A 16,183-nucleotide genomic window follows, 5' to 3' on the forward strand; every position below is an offset into this window, starting at 1 on the left:
GATTTCTGACCTATGTGCAAATTATAATTCTCATTTGTACATTAATTGATGTGGTTTGATATGTTAAAACCATAGGCAATCCAAAACGCATCTGCTGAGAAGGAAGCTTCTCGGGCTTTGTTGCCTATGGCTGACCTCAAACACAGTCGTTCATTTTTCTAGATAAAGTTTGTCTTTTTACATTTTTTTAACTGAAAAATAAAAGAAATGACATGTTATTTAATATTCGGGTGGGGTGGGGAAGAACGCATCAGGTATTTTATTTTTCCCTCCTGATTCCTGTCCATATGCATGACAATTTCATTGGCTGCTTTTGTAGGACACACATCATTTCATATTCTGCTGTGCTCATTTAAGCTAGTATCATAAATGCATTTTTCCATGTTTATGCATAGTTGTCATGATTCAGTGTGTGTCTTCACTGCAAAGTTGGATAAATGGGGTAGACACCTCACTTTTGAAATACCACTTTTCTGCATATCCTTTAGAATCACAGCGCACTTGGCGGGCCTCTGCTTGGCATAAAATTGTATTGCAGCAAGATGATTTACGTTGGAGTAGTAGCCAGCTGACATCTATGAGAAGCCTTGTTCTCCAAAAGGATTTCCTTTGAGGGTGATGCCAGCACTCCAATTGTGCCTGAGCAGCTGAAAATGAAAACAAGGAAAGCAGTATCATTTTACAATTGTTAGTATTCAAAAGAAAATTTCAGTATGCCTGGCAAGCCACACAAAGCTACAGATGTCCACTGTGTGTCCGCACACACCCAGAATGGTAAACCTTCTCTGAACTGATGATGAGAACAGGATACTCCGTCCGATCTGACCTCAGTCTAGGACAACAGACGAGTTTCCCTTTTGAGCAGAAAGCCGCAGCAGGGCTGTTAAAAGAAAGATGTGCTTTCAAAACTGTGATGATTCAAAGTCGAGTTTCTCTTGAGACTCACTTCTCCGTGCTGACTTTTTTCAGCGACGCTTTGCCTTCCACAAGGAAGGCAGCTTATAAATTCCCTGTTAAAATAGGGAGCGTGCTTATCAGTTCCCCAGGACTTAGCCTTGAAGTTCTTCGAAGAGAAGAATAAAGTTGGAAGACTCTAGGTAGATTTTAACATCTGGATGCGTAGTAACTTCCTTAGATTGCTGAGCAGATAAGGTGAGATTTATGTAATGAGGATCTTATGTTTCAGATGAAAATGAGAACCTCAGGGTAAACTTTCAGGATGGGTATGAACTCAGTGGCATGTCACACTGCATGCTTTGAAATACTTTGAGAAACTGATATACTGCCTCTTCTTTCTTGCTGTGAGTAAAACGTTATTTGATATGGTAATGTATTTCAGATACCAATTTTCCTTTGTTTTTATAAAATTTATTAGCATTTGAATAAGTAACTCAAGAACATGTTTATATCCTTAACCTTTTACAATAAAATGAAACTCAGAACTTTGTGTTTTAAATATGCAGCATTTTAAAAAGTTAAATTGGTTTCAATTAAATAAGTTTTTAAATGTGCAGCAGGACAAGCGGAATTTCTTTCTTAAAATCCTCCCCTGTCCCCACCCTTCAGAGGAGTTTCTCAAACCTGGAATAAGTGTTTTTAAAGGAATTTCAAAATAATGTGCTAGATGGTTGTAGCAATTTCCTTTGTGGAATTTCTACACCATTAAACTTAGGTTCTTTCTGGTAAGAACTGATTTGCTGAATGTCTAAAATTTTATCCAAAGTACCTGTACAGTTGCTATCAATTGACCTGTGGGAACCTGAACATTTTTAGTCTACTTTTTTTTTTTTTTTTTGAGGAAGACTAGCCCTAAGCTAACATCTACCTCCAGTCCTCCTCTTTTTGCTGAGGAAGACTGGCCCTGAGCTAACATCTGTGCCCATCTTCCTCTACTTTATATGTGGGATGCCACCACACCATGGCTTACAAGCGGTGCCATGTCCACACCCGGGATCTGAACCGGCGAACCCCTGGCTGCCAAAGCGGAACATGTGAACTTAACCGCTGCGCTACCAGGCTGGCCCCTTGGTCTACTTTTTTGATGAAAGAATTGTTTATACACTTTGATATGGCAGCACATATTTTAGTCTAATTTAAAATTATGGTAGCTTTCATTGAACTTAGGGGAGTGATTAAAATGAAGCTGATGGATTTCTTTTTTCCCAGCAAAGTCATTTACTTACTTTGTAAAAGTTTTTTTCTTTCCTTTTTCCTTGAGATATAATTGACTTCTTATATTAGTTCCGGGTGTACAAATAATGATTCAATATTTGTATGCATTATGAATTGATCACCACAATAAGTCTGGTTAACATCCATCACCTCACACAAATTTTTTTCTAGTGATGAGAACTTTTAAGATCTACTCTCTTTTCAAATATACGATTCAGTATTATTACCTGTAGTCCCCATGTGTACATTACAGCCCCAGGACTTATTCATATTTTTTTTTTTTCCTAAAGATTGGCACCTGGGCTAACAACTGTTGCCAATCTTTTTTTTTTTTTTCTGCTTTCTCTCCCCAAACCCCCCCTGTACACAGTTGTATATCTTAGCTGCATGTCCTTCTAGTTGTGGGATGTGGGACGCCGCCTCAATGTGGCCTGACAAGCGGTGCCCTGTCCGTGCCCAGGGTCTGAACCCTGGGCCACTGCAGCGGAGCGCGCGAACTTAACCACTCGGCCACGGAGCCAGCCCAGGACTTATTCATCTTATAACTGGAAGTTTGTACCTTTTGACTCGCTTCACCCATTTTGCCCACCCCTCATCTCCCCACTTCTGGCAGTCACCAATCTTTACCTTGTACCTATGAATTCGGGTTTTTGGGGGGTTTTTTTTAGGTTCAACATATAAGTGAGATCATACGGTATTTGTCTTTCTCTGTCTGACTTATTGCACTTAGCATAATGCCCTCAAGGTCCGTCCATGTTGTCACAAATGACAAGAGTTCATTCTTTTTTATGGCTGAATAATATTCCATTGTATATATACACACCACATTTTCTTTATCCATACATCCATCAATGGACACTTACGTTGCTTCCATGTCTTCTTTGTTGTAAATAATGCTGCAGTGGATATGAGGGTACATATCTTTTTGAGTTAGTGTTTTCGTCTTGTTTGGATAAATACTCAGAAGCAGAATTGCTGAATCATGAGGTAGTTCTATTTTTATTTTGTCAAGGATCCTCCTTACTGTTTTCCATAGTGGCTGCACCTATTTCCATTCCCAGCAACAGTGCACAAGGATTCCCTTTTCTCCGCATCCTCACCAACACTTGCCATTTTCTGTCTTTTTGATTACAGCCATTCTCACAGCTGTGAGGTGATATCTCCTTGTGGTTTTGATTTGTTTTTCCCTGATGATTAATAATGTTGAGCATCTTTTTATAAGCCTGTTGGCCATCTGTGTGTCTTCTTTGGAAAAATGTCTATTCAGATCCTCTGCCCATTTTTTAATTGGATTTTTTTATATATATTTTGGATCTTCACAGTTATCAGATACATGATTTGAAAATATTTTCTCCTATTAGGTAGGTTGTCTTTTCATTGTGTTGATGGTTTCCTTTGCTGTGCAGAAGCTTTTTGGTTTGATATAGTCCCACTTGTTTATTTTTTGAGGCTGATGATTTTTTTTTAAAATTAAGTCAATCAACTAAGGTGCCTATCATGTACAAAGTTGATAGATTCTAAGGGGAATTTACTAAGGCAATTAACACCTGAAGTTAAGGGTTCAGAGTGAATAAGGACTTTATGTGGGCCTGCCTCATGTCCGTAGCTGCCTGCTTTGTGCAAAATGGCAATCCTGTGGATTGAAGTTTTTCCTTAAAATGTACTCTATTTTAGCCTCTGTTAGAGTGCTTATGAGTATGTGAAACTTTTCTTGATGATTTTTCTCAGAGCTGGGGACTGCTGAGTCACTCTTATAACTTAGATTCAAGAGACTTTTGACTTTAGCCCCATCCAAGCAGGACATGCTGTTTTGATTTAGATCCCATAAGTAGGGACATCTGACTTGAATGAAGCATGATGGGTTGGCTTCTTTTGAGGAAGGAAAAAGAGAATTTTCTCATGGGAGTACATGACAGCTTTGGACATGCTGATCATTGGAGAATAAGCCCCACTGAACAAGAAGAGAAGAGGCTCTCTCTTCCATCTTTCTTGGAGAAAGTGCTCATGAGAAGCGACTCTGATGGCCATGCCCCACCAGAGGACAGGATCTGCCCATGTGCGTCCTTCCTTTTGATCTGTGTGACGTGAGTGGCAGCTGGGAGAAAAGAAAGTGGCTTCAGTGAGGGCTACAGAGTCATATAAAAGTACAAGGGCTAGAAAGACTCTTATGGGTCTTCTGGTCCAGACAGTGGTGTTGGAGCCAGCTCATACCCACTTGTGAGAGTCAGTTGTTAATTTTCACGAGTTTTGCATTTGAGTTGTAAGATATAGCCATTATTAAAATTAAGTTATATAAATTTAGACGTAAATAAATTATATTAAAAACAAAGGTAGTAAATACTCAAAATCCATCGCTTCCTAATTATTTGACTACACTTCGCTGTCATCTATGCTCTTGAGATTATCAATGTCTGTTGTATCTGTCTGTTGGAAAGGCTATCAATGTTGTGTGACAGTAGCTGGAAGTCAGACATAGTGCAGATAAGTGGAGACATATTTCCACATATCAAAGAGAGCAAGACAATTTTTGATCAGAATGTTGGCCAGCTGACATCTATGAGAAGGCTTGTTCTTCGGAGGATTTCCTTTGAGGCTGATACCAGAGCTCCAGCAAATGGTACAAATTAAGGCTCTTTCCTTCCAGAATGCCAGTTATTAAACATTCACCAGCACCCCATTGGGCCCAGCCCACTCGTGTTTGTGCATGAGACCGGGGCACAGAGATAACAGACGCTTGTGCAAAGTCCTGTAGCCAGTAGCCGGTATGGCCAAGACTCAACTTGGGCTCTGGTGCCTGCCTAGCTGCTCCTTCTATTACGTGGCGCAGAGACGTTCATAGTGAAAGGCACAAGGGTTCGGGGTCAGGTTTAGCTCTGAGCATTTTTCTCCAGGGCTTCTCTATCATTGGTAAATCTCTGTAGGGAATAGGGTCCTAAACGAGGAAAAAGGATGATTAACACAGAAAGCAAATGCAATTGCCAAAGGGGTGGTCATCTACTCTCTGGTGATCAGTAAGAGGGACAAGTCCAGAGGGGGCAGAAACCGGATACTGAGGTCTGGCCCTAATGCATTGTGACAAAATGATTGAATGGAAGAATGACTGAAGCATGAATAACACTTATCACCTCCTGATATTATGTTATATATGTCTCTGCTAATTTATTTTACATCTCCCCATAACAATGTAAGCTCCATGAAGGCAGGGACCTTGTCTTGTGTGCCACTGTACACCCGGCTCCCAGAATAGTGCCTGCCACATATTAAGTGCCCAATAAATGTTTTTGAATGAATGAATGAACCAGCCCTGCCACTTCTTGGCATTTTATAGTACCTACTCCCAGGGGAAGTTTGGCCCAGAGGAGTATGCCTGGTGGAGTCCAGCATGGGGGACCCTCTAACCATTTGTCGGGCTGCTAGACTCTCAGTGACCATCATTTCTCTTTCTTCTTAGATGACGGAGGGCCGTCGATGTCAAGTACATCTTCTTGATGACAGGAAGCTGGAACTCCTAGTACAGGTAAATGACTTTTGGCCAACTTTCTGAGTTTCGTCTGAGACTGGTATGGTTCAGACTTTGATTCAGCTGAGGGGAGGGGGAGAATGTAAACTGTGTTTAAATCTATCTATTAAAATCTTTGCGAGAAGGAGTAGGACACCTCGTGGTATTTTTGTCTGCGTGCGTGCTACTTTTGTGCATGCTGTTTCTTTGTACACCGTGCCTGAGCCATTCAAGGCCAGATGTGTATCTAACCTATTGTTGCCAATGTCTCAAAAAGGAAATTCCATAACTGCCATTAGCTATTCTTTCTGCTTGGAAGGAGTTAACCTATAATCTAACCTAAATAACTCTTGCTGCAACTAAAACTGGTTTAGTTGTTGTCTTTGCTCAGAGAGGGGTAGAAAACAGTTCTTTATTTTCAAGTTAAGCGTTTTTAGATGTGAAGGAAGAGACGCAGTCTCTTGGCTCTGTCTCCCTCTAAGAGCTGAGTGATCCCCTTGCCCCATCCCGTGGATCAGTATTGCCATCACTGTTGAACATCTGGAGAAACTGACACACAGCAAATCAATCAATTTATCTCCAAACTAAGAAGACATCAGTGTCAGAGAAGTGAGAGGAGTCGTTAGAATCATAGACCCTGGTCTTGTTCTGTTTACTCTTGAAAAAAATCATTTGTTTTACCCAGAGCCCTGAGGAAGATGAACTATCCAAACTTGATTTAAAGAGCTTAATTCAAAATCTACTGTTTGACTCTAACTTCTATAATAATATAGTTCTGTGTTTAGAATGTGCTTAAATATAGAATATGCTTAATATTCTCAAATGTCTGTCAGATTCTTAGGGCAGTGCTCCTCATTATCCATCACATTTTGCCACGAAGAAGCTACTGTTCATCACTGTTGAAACGACACTCACGTGCTCATTCACTGGGGGAAATAATGCTGCGTCGATGGGGAGATTCACGTGTAAATACTCTGATCTCCTGTTCCCTGTACGTGCTGCTTGTATTTGAAAATGTTCAAATGGCTAACTTAAAGAATTAATACTTTTAATAGGATTTAAATTATAAAGGCATTATAACTGCAACGTAGGAAACAGAGAAAATAGGAAGAAGCTCATAATCATAGCACACTAATTCAACTGCTATTCTCATTTTCAGCAGATCACTTTCCAGCATTTGTTGTATTTATATTTCTTACATGGTTGTGATCATAATGTGTGTAATTCTATATATTTTACTTTCCCACCAAACATTGTCTTTCACTAGTGTTTTCCAAGTTGCTGTAAATTGTCATCTTTAATAGCTGCATAAATTACCGAAATGGATATACCATTATTATCTAATCATTTACCCATTTAAGAGGTTTTTTTTTTTCTTTTACAATTTTTCCACTATTACCAATAACTGCTGTGATTAATTTATCCATGTGTATAGAGTTCTCCTGTGTTTTGGATTATGCCCTTATTAGGCTAATTCCAAGATTTACAGTTATTAAGAGTCGAACTTGTGGATGAGATTTGAGGGGGTAAGACAGTAGGCAGGAACCATGAAGTGAGCCAGATCTCTTCAATTAGCAAAATCACTAATAAAGCATTTAAAACTTTAAATTGCTCAGAGTCAGCCTGAAGAGTTTATAAGGTGGGTGGGCTGATGTGTTTTAGATGCTTTTTTCCTATCAACACTTAGAGGCTTAGAAAGCAGCCACTCTCTGAGACAGGAAAGGAGACCTCAAGTGGCAGTGAAGTTGCAGTCAATTGGCCAGCCTGCCCTGGGAAAATATGAATGAGGCCATCTGACGTGGACTTGAGTCACAGAAAAGATATTTAATTACTGATGTGCACAGTTTTGGAAAGGTCGTCCCCAACCGTTCGCAATCAAGAAAATGTTGAATTAGGTCAAACAAGAGCAGTTCACACTCTCTCCATTCCTTTCTAGAACACGCCTCACATGTTATCCCCTCTTCCTGGAACATTTTCCTTCTTACTCCTGTCCCTGTACCTGCCTGGTTTTTGTTGGGCCCTCAGTGCACAGCTTAGGAGGCACTTTCCCCTCAAAGCTTTCCCTGGTCCCACCCTCTGCCCCTCCTAAGTCTGGGTCTTTGCTGACCCCGCCCGGTTCACTTGTCAGCTTTTCCTAGAGCCTCTATCAATTTGAAGGCTGGGTCGGTGTGATGATCACTGTGTATCCCCGAGACCCAGCACAATGCCTGGCACATATGCCAAGAACTAAATCCTTGTTGAATGAAAGACCGGGCGAATCCTAAGATGCCCTGGTGTTACTTGCCCAAAGGACTTCTTGCCATAGAACCAGTTGCTTGGCAAGAGGTTTAGTTTAGCACAGAAAGAAAATAAATAAAGAAGGGACGATTCTAAACTCCTTTCTGCATGATTGTGGATGGAGTGGGCTTCAGCAAAACTTGGAGAAACAGGTTAAAACTATTGAACAAAAGCCAATTTCATCATAGGACTTTTCTTCTCCTCTACAACGTTCTGTTGTCCAGGATCATCTTCTTTTGACAAAATCCTTTCTAGAGGGAATCCCTATTCTCCAGCCCATTTGAACCCATCTCTAGGTTTTTAATAATGTTAAATCTAATGTTTTTAATAGCAGAAAACATTTGGACCCCATAACCCTCTTTTGGGTATTTTAAGTTTGTAGAGTGACAACCTTTCAGATTCGTTTACGCTTTAGTCACTCAAGCATATTGAGTGCTGAAGGTTTTGTGGCTGCTGCTGTTAAGAACCATTTCAGAATATTTGTGATAAGCCTTAGACTAAGCAATGCCTTTTGACCTGAAGCTGGGGAGATGGGAAGGCGTGGGTACCGTTTACCTGATGAGGTTTACAAGACGGAGAGGAAGCTTTCGAGGAAATGCTTACCTCCCGCGGAGAAGCAGACAGGTTTACACAAGGGTGACTGACTGAAAGATGTTAGTCAGGAGGGGCAGAGGTGGGAAGTCTAGTTTTTCAGCCACTAAACTCACAGGGTGACAGATACGTCAAAGGTGACACCTCAAATATTAAGAAACAGGAGAATTCCAACAGCACAAGTGTTATAAGAGTTAGCTGACTTGGAATCAAGAACTATCAAGAATTGCTTCCTACCAGAAGGATGCTGGCAACCAGACAACTCCGGAGGTAATTTCTTACAGTGCTGTAGACATGGCTACTGGAGAGGTAGCGTTTCCTTTCTCTGGGTTGCAGAGCAAAATAACCATAATCGTAATATTTAATGCTTCTTAGAAAGCCCTTTGAGATTACCGAATCTGTGCTTCCAAATCCGTGATTGCCCTCAGTAAATCCCACATTACCCGTATGGGAGAAAGGGCAAAGGTCAAGAGTGCATATACTAAGATTTAATATTTGAAAGGCTCATCTCTAAATCCACAGGCGGGTCCCTGACACCCACGACGTTACCACGTGACTCCTTAAGTCCTTAAATTCCACTTGAGGACAGCTGGAAGGATGATGTGAGCATTCAGTAATAAATCAAGCCTGCAGCTTTGCTCATGATGGGTGGCAGGTTATTCAGCCCTGTCACCCTCCCATCCAAACCGGAGACAATGTCATTGGCCCTGTCATCTAAAATTGTCTCAAGCAATCAGAAATGTACTCAAAGAAATGTACTCGAAAAAGCCAGCGTGGAAACGAGAGGCCGCCGTCATGTAAGACTCAGTTAGCCTGTTCCTGAAGCTTCCGTAGCTATAAGAGGGCACCATGTGTGTTCTGTATTAAACTGAACTTCTCAAGTCTTGTCTTTCTGTGGTTACTCCTTTAAAATGACTTTCTGCATTTTTTGTGTGATCTGAATGCATACTTAGGGGTGCATTTTGAAAGCAAAGAAAGGGAAATTGCTTCAGCCTTAGGGAGAATAATTTAAATAAGACTGAGAAGAATTTCCTGACAGGGAGGGTCCATAGATGGAGTCCTGGAAGACATTCAGAGGGAAGATTCTGGACTCTTTCTCTTGGGTTTCTTAAAAATAGAATAGATTTTCACTCAGTTGGAATGGCTGAGGGTAGCCCTTCCTTATTAGGTTCTCTTGAGGCCTATGATACTGTAGGATATCCTGCCTTACAGGAAGACGGGCCAGCACGAGAAAAATAGACGTGTACCTTCTGCTCCTGGGGCCACCTCATGTCAGGGCTTTTTCTCAGCAATTTAGATGAGTAGATATTATGTTCCATTGGCAGAATTTCTTCCCTTTGGTGATAGAGCGTAACAAATCTTGAGTCCTCTCCATCCCCCCAACTCTGCCACAATGAACCTCACTTTTTGTTTTGTTTAGGACCCCACCCCATGATGTCAGGCAGTATTCCAGGATTACCAGGTCTCTGCCCTCTGACCCAGTCTCTCAGTGGGTTGGCAGCACATTTATAACCATCTACTTCTGTTAAAATAGAGGAACAGAGTGTCCTATGATTCTGAGAAGTGGAGCAAACTTCCACTGGTTGGTATTTCTCAAGAGAATTAACGACCGTAGACAGATTATGTACATGACACAGTGTTCCTAATCCTGAGAAAACCAGCAGGACAGAAACGTCAGGAAAGATTTAGAGCTGCACTGTGTAGTCTGGTTGGAGCATTGAAATGTGGCTCCAGACTGAGATGTACTATAAGTGTAAGATGCACACCAGAATTGGAAGGCTTTGTATGAAAAAAACAGTAAAATGTCTTATTACTGATTTTTATATTGATGATTCCTTGCTGAGATTGAAATGTTTTGGGTGTATTAGGTTAAAGAAAGCGTATAATTAAAATTAATCTCACTTGATTCTTTTTCCTTGCTTAATATGGCTACTAAAAAATTTAAAATTTCAGAGGACTGGCCCGGTGGCGTAGTGCGGCCCGTTGTTTGCAGGTTCAGATCCTGGGTGTGGACCTAGCACTGCTCATTAAGCCACACTCTGGTGGCATCCCACATACACCATAAGAATATGATTTTTATACAGTAAAAGCCTGAGACATGATGTAGTTCACCTGTAAGGTGGCAGCTCCGTTGGCCCCCAACACCAGCATCATAAATGACCTGGACTTAGACTTTGAACCTCATCTCAGGTCAAGAACTGAAGATGGGCTTACCCAGGTCGTTTCGCTTCTTTTAGTTTCTAATCTATGGAGTGAAGATTTAAACATGTGACACGGGATGATGAAGGATTCCCACATCATGGGTGAGCCTCAGGTATTGAGTGTGGAAGAAACTTTACAGCTTTATTTGAACTTAACAGATTAAATAACTGTTGCTTCTAGGCACTTTTCTCTGTCTGACAACAATGCTAGTGATAACTCCATCTTAAAGGTGAAGTAAGTTAATATGGGCTCTGACTAAAGTGACATTGAAGGCAAAGTAAATATCCTGGCCTATAATGGACTTAAAAAAAAAACTGTATATGGGGGCCAGCCTGATGAGTGGTTGAGTTTGTGTGCTCTGCTTCGGCAGCCCAGGGTTTGCGGGTTTGGGTCCCAGGCGCAGACCTACGCACTGCTCATCAGGCCATGCTGTGGCAGCGTCCCACATACAAAATAGAGGAAGACTGGCACAAATGTTAGCTCAGGGACAATCTTCCTCAAGCAAAAAGAGGAAGATTGGCAACAGATGCTAGCTTAGGGCCACTCTTCCGCACCAAAAAAGAAAAACAAAACAAAGCTGTATATGACTTAAAAAAAATCTGGAACTCTTAATGGTGCTACCTAGAATAAATGAATTGACCTGTGTTCTCTACATGTGTGCACACACCCACGTACACGCTTGCCCTCACACCCCATCCTCTCAGCTACTTCCGTGGTTTATAGTATTCTTCTCTAAAAATACAAGGGATTGTTCTCTCTAACAAGTAAACTAGGAACTCCCCAAAACACACATTGCCAAGAAAAAAGAATACAGAGTTGATTCCATATCTTCTCAACTGAGAAGGGTGGTCTGAGTTGCTGGCTGGCCCCTCCAGTGAAGCATGAGCCAGGTCTGCCATCTGCTCCTGTCTGGTCTGAATCACCAGGAGGTACAGTCTCAGCTGGGGGCGGGAAGCCAGGTGCAGATGCTGGGAACAGACCGAGGGCCTCTGTGTTATGAACCTTCTGTCCAGGACCTCCCAGGCCACCAGGCCACCTCATAAAACAAGAGCCAAACGGGTGTCAGGCAGCACTGCTGTGGGCTGACTTCAAACTTTACCATGATTGCCATCATCATTTATTAGGCTCCTCTCTGCAAACGGGGCACTCCACCAAATGAGCCAAACAGATGTCTTTCCAGCCCCTGGGAGTGGCTGATAATATTTAACATTTTAAAGGCACATGGTGAAGCCAATAGATATTAAGGTATAGATTAGAGAAAGATGACATCATGGTAATTCTACATGTAATCAAAATGCATTTAGTGGCTTAGAGGAATAAGAAAGAGTCCATAAAGTGTACTCTGGAATGACACAAGCAGCTAATGAGTTTCCCCTTGGCAAGGAGAGAGGGACCTGTACAGCTCCCCTTCTCCAGCCAGGGCCTTTACGGAAGAGTTGGTGAGCTCTGCTCTGGTTGAGAACAAAAGAGAATCCCAGTCTCCCCATGGGGCTGTGACTGAGGGAGGAGTGTCAGGATACATGAGATTGATGCAATCATCTGGGGACCTCCCCCCTCCCCAACACACAGACGCGCACACACACGCAGCTCCAGGACCAGACTGCTCAGCCAGGCACAGGGTGAGGAGAGAAGATCATCTCCAGGGGCTGTTGGGGTCCAGGCTCTGGTTGCCTAGCAACAACCCCTTCTTCGCGCCCCTCCCCCATCTTGCCATCCTCTGCACACGCCCAGTTCTGTGCCCGCTTCTCCCTTGATGCTAATTTTAACCTATTGAAAGGACAGTTTCACGTGGTTCAAACTGAATGTCAAGAGAGAGAAAAGAAAAGCTGGGAGAAGACACAGGACATCTCCTTCCCTTCCGGGAATGACCCTCCACAAAATTGATTTTATGGTTTTGTTTTCGCTTTTGTGTCACTGCTGAGTTGTCTTTTTCTTTGATGCCTTTGCAAAATCATTTCCACGTATTCTCCAAAGTAGCCCAATGGGAAGTGTTGGCAGATAAGGGACCTCAGAAGATGACTGTAAACTATGGGCTCCAAGTTTTTGTCTCCCTGCTAAAGAGGAATGAGAAAGACTGGTGTAGGGGTCAGGGTGGGGGGTTAAAATGAATTTAGCACACAGTGCAATTCAGCAAAATGTAATTGAGCTTATAGGGGCAAGACACACACAAACACATGCACATGTGCGCACACCCCTAAGAAGAATATGGAAATGAGAGAAGACTGGCCATCTGGCAAGGATGGCGTCACAGAATCTGGGAGTTAACAAATCTGGGTGTTTTTGCTTTTTAGCCATAACTCACAGATTGATTTTTGGCACATTGCTCAATTCAGATACTTGCTCATTTGGTAAATCTCCTTTGTTCGTCGACCACTGTCTGTGCAGGTCTAAGTGTGCCCCCCTTTGGGGCAAGAGGGTCTATCTAGAGGTGAGAAATGATTTTTCAGCCTCTATAACTTTTTCCAAATCCAGGGGTAGGTGTTCTTGTTCCTCAAATGGGCTGTGTGTTCCCCACTGCTTGGTTTCGTGTCACTGGGATGGTCCCCTTTCTGGGTGCATCCTGTCCTTTGTCAGGATGGGGTGCAGGACGGTTGGAGGGGAGATCTTTTCATTCTGGCAGCCTCTGTGACGGTTGTCCTACCCAGCCCAAAGAAGGAAGGGAGGAAAGAAGGCAGGCAGGCAGGCCGGCCGGCCCTCTCCTGAGAAACGCGGAGTTGTCCAGTAGCAGAGGTGGTGGAGGAAGGAATCGAAAGGTCTGAGGACATCTCAGCTGCTCTGTATTTTCCCCTGACTTTGTCACCGTGTGGGCCTTCCTTATAGCCCTTGAATCTCTCTGCTTTCCTGTTTCCTCCCTTACCTGGCACAGAACTAACAATTTCGCTGCCAAAGCAAAATGGGAGATTCCCAAATCGTGCCAAAGCGCCTTTCCCACACCTCAGCCACCTGCCAGGTATGTGTAAGTGACCCCCTAGGTGGCAGCTCGACTCCACATACCCACCCCAAACCCATTCCCCACTCCTCCTCAAATACAGCTTATCTTTTTCTTGCACCTCCTTCAAGGAGAGCCCCCCATTGTCCAAGGCAACCAAGAACCCAGACTCCTCTTTTGACTTCTTCCTCAGGTCCATTACCATCCTGAAGTCTTGCCAGGTTTCCCCCTCTTAAGGAAATAACCTTCCGTCTCCGCTCGCACCATCACCCTTGTGTAGACATTGACCACGATGGACTCAACATCATCAACATGCTCATTGTCACTGCCCTGTTGGCTTGGAGTCCTGCAGCAGCTTCCTCGCCGACCTCTGTAATTCCATATTTATGGCCATCCCAATTTGTCCTGCACATCATAAGCAGATTATTCCTCAAGTACGACTTTGTGACATATCTCTGCTCAAAAGCCTTCAATAGTTCATCCTATTTGAATTTTTTTCTTGGACTCTTACGTCCATTTATAACCTGACCCTGGCCTCCTTGCAAGAGCAGTATGTTAAAGAGGTATTAAAGAGTATACTTTTGCCCTGAACTGCCTACTCTCTGAGTGTGCCCTATGGTGTCACAGTTGCCACCCTTGGCCCGGCAGAGCTGGGGTTCTGAACTTTACCATTGCAGGGAATTTTATCCATAGTAATAGAAGCCGCCATGTGACCCCGCTGTAGTCTTTTAGACCAATGGTTCTCCAACTTCTTTTAGTTGCAAAATCCTTTGTGCAAAATCATATAAATGGAGGAAGTCTGAACCCCTCTCACTTTTCCTCCACCTCTAACAGGGGATTCCCCTGAGGGGTCTCAGCAGACCACTCAGGGTTTGGAAATCACTATTCTAGATAGAAACCAGATGATGGAAAATATATGTATCCTTTGCTTTATGCGAATGAGCACATTCCTGAACTGTTAAATGCAAATTGCGTTTTAATTACGTACGCCATCTTTTAAATGCTTTGGAAATTTTATACCTTAGTGATTAATCACCGCATTAGCTAATTGAGCCCTTTTTTCTGTACCAGACTCTGTTCTGAGTGCTTCTTATGTGCTAAATCATCAGCTGATAATCAGCTCCACAACTGGATGAGCTTGGTAACCATTCCCACTTCTTCAATGAGGAAATTTAGGCACAGAGAAGTTAAATAACTCATTTGGAGTGGCTCAGCTGGTAAATAGTAGAGACCTGATTCAAAATCAGGCTGTCTGGCTCCAGAGGAAAAGCAGTGGCTCTAACCAGCACACTGAGAGCACGGACTCTGCGGCCAGACTGCCTGGTTTCACCACCTGGCCAGAATTCGAATCAGCCACGGTCAAGAAGCTACCGGCTCCAACACTTAGTAGCTCCGTCCCCTCGGCCAACTGCACAGCCTTTTAAGCTTCAGTTTCTTTACCCGTGACCTGGGAATGATAGCTGCCTCCATGTTCCTCCTCTGATTTTGTCTGTGAATTGATTCTAAAACCTGCCCGTCAAGTCGAGATTAGGACTCCGTGAATTAGAACACGTAAACTGCTCAGACTTCCCGGTACCTCATCTCTTGGCCTGGAATCAGATGCCCAGGCTGGACCGCTTGGTAGCTGTGATACCCTGGGAAGGAAGCCATTTGCCTTTACTACATCGTGTGTAAAATGGGAGGGTTAACTACCTCGGCCTTTTGGGGATGTGCTACCTAATTTACGGTGTTGTTATTCCTCATAATTTGGTCTTCGTTATGACTCTGTGCAAGGCTCAGCGGAGCATTTGTAGAGTTCAGTGTAAATTCACTTGACAAGAGGTGGGCTGACTGTCTATCAAAAATGTTGTAACTGCCTTAACCTCCCAGGCTGCCCAACACATCATCCCCTGATCTTTTCATGCACACTGGTTATCACCACTTGTCCTTCCAATGTCATGTGCGACTCATAGGACAAGGTCATATGAGGACAGGCAGGATATAAATGGACATGTGTTCACGCAGAGTCCTGATAACCGTCCAGATAAGTGAATCTGGTTTTGACCTCCGATGATGTCAAAGCATGCTAATCACTCGTCATCCTTGAGAATAAAATAGAAAAAAATGATCTTGATGGTCGCAGCCCAGTATTTTATAAATGACTCTATCCGTAATGCTTTGCATTAGATGGTCCTGAAGCGCAATTGTATGCAAATAGATCATACTGGCTGTGACATGTGGGAGGGTAAAAACTAGAGGCAAATAGTGTTGCTTATAAATGAGTTAGTGATGGGTTTCCCAGCCCGTTACTCACAAACTCATGTTCTCACAACTTCACGCGTTCACCGTTGTTTCCCACTGAGGCCTGTACTCTTTACAGAGGCTGTGGTGCATGAGCCAGATTTTGTAGCGCATGGCGGGATGGACATTTTTGGGCTTTCACATGTGTCGTGCACAGCTCTGCAAGGCTCAGAAGAACTCAAGCCCAACCAGCCTGCTGGGATCCCAGCAATCTTTGATGCTTCCCAGGAGAA

General features: G+C 43.0%; 1 protein-coding gene across 28 annotated transcripts in view; it reads left to right on the plus strand.

Annotated features, from left to right (window-relative positions):
• The window catches only part of FRMD4A (FERM domain containing 4A), a 586,106-nt gene that overhangs the window by 395,367 nt on the left and 174,556 nt on the right, over positions 1 to 16,183 (plus strand). For 27 of the 28 annotated variants that reach the window (XM_070601150.1, XM_070601129.1, XM_070601151.1 and 24 more), the window contains one exon: positions 5,624 to 5,689. In XM_070601150.1, coding sequence (XP_070457251.1) covers positions 5,624 to 5,689 — 66 coding nt within the window. Of the gene's footprint in view, positions 1 to 842; positions 1,153 to 5,623; positions 5,690 to 16,183 lie in introns of those variants that run through there. The other variant, XM_070601156.1, reaches the window with a different exon arrangement.

The sequence above is a fragment of the Equus przewalskii genome, chromosome 30, assembly GCF_037783145.1.
Source record: "Equus przewalskii isolate Varuska chromosome 30, EquPr2, whole genome shotgun sequence".
NCBI lineage: Eukaryota > Metazoa > Chordata > Mammalia > Perissodactyla > Equidae > Equus > Equus przewalskii.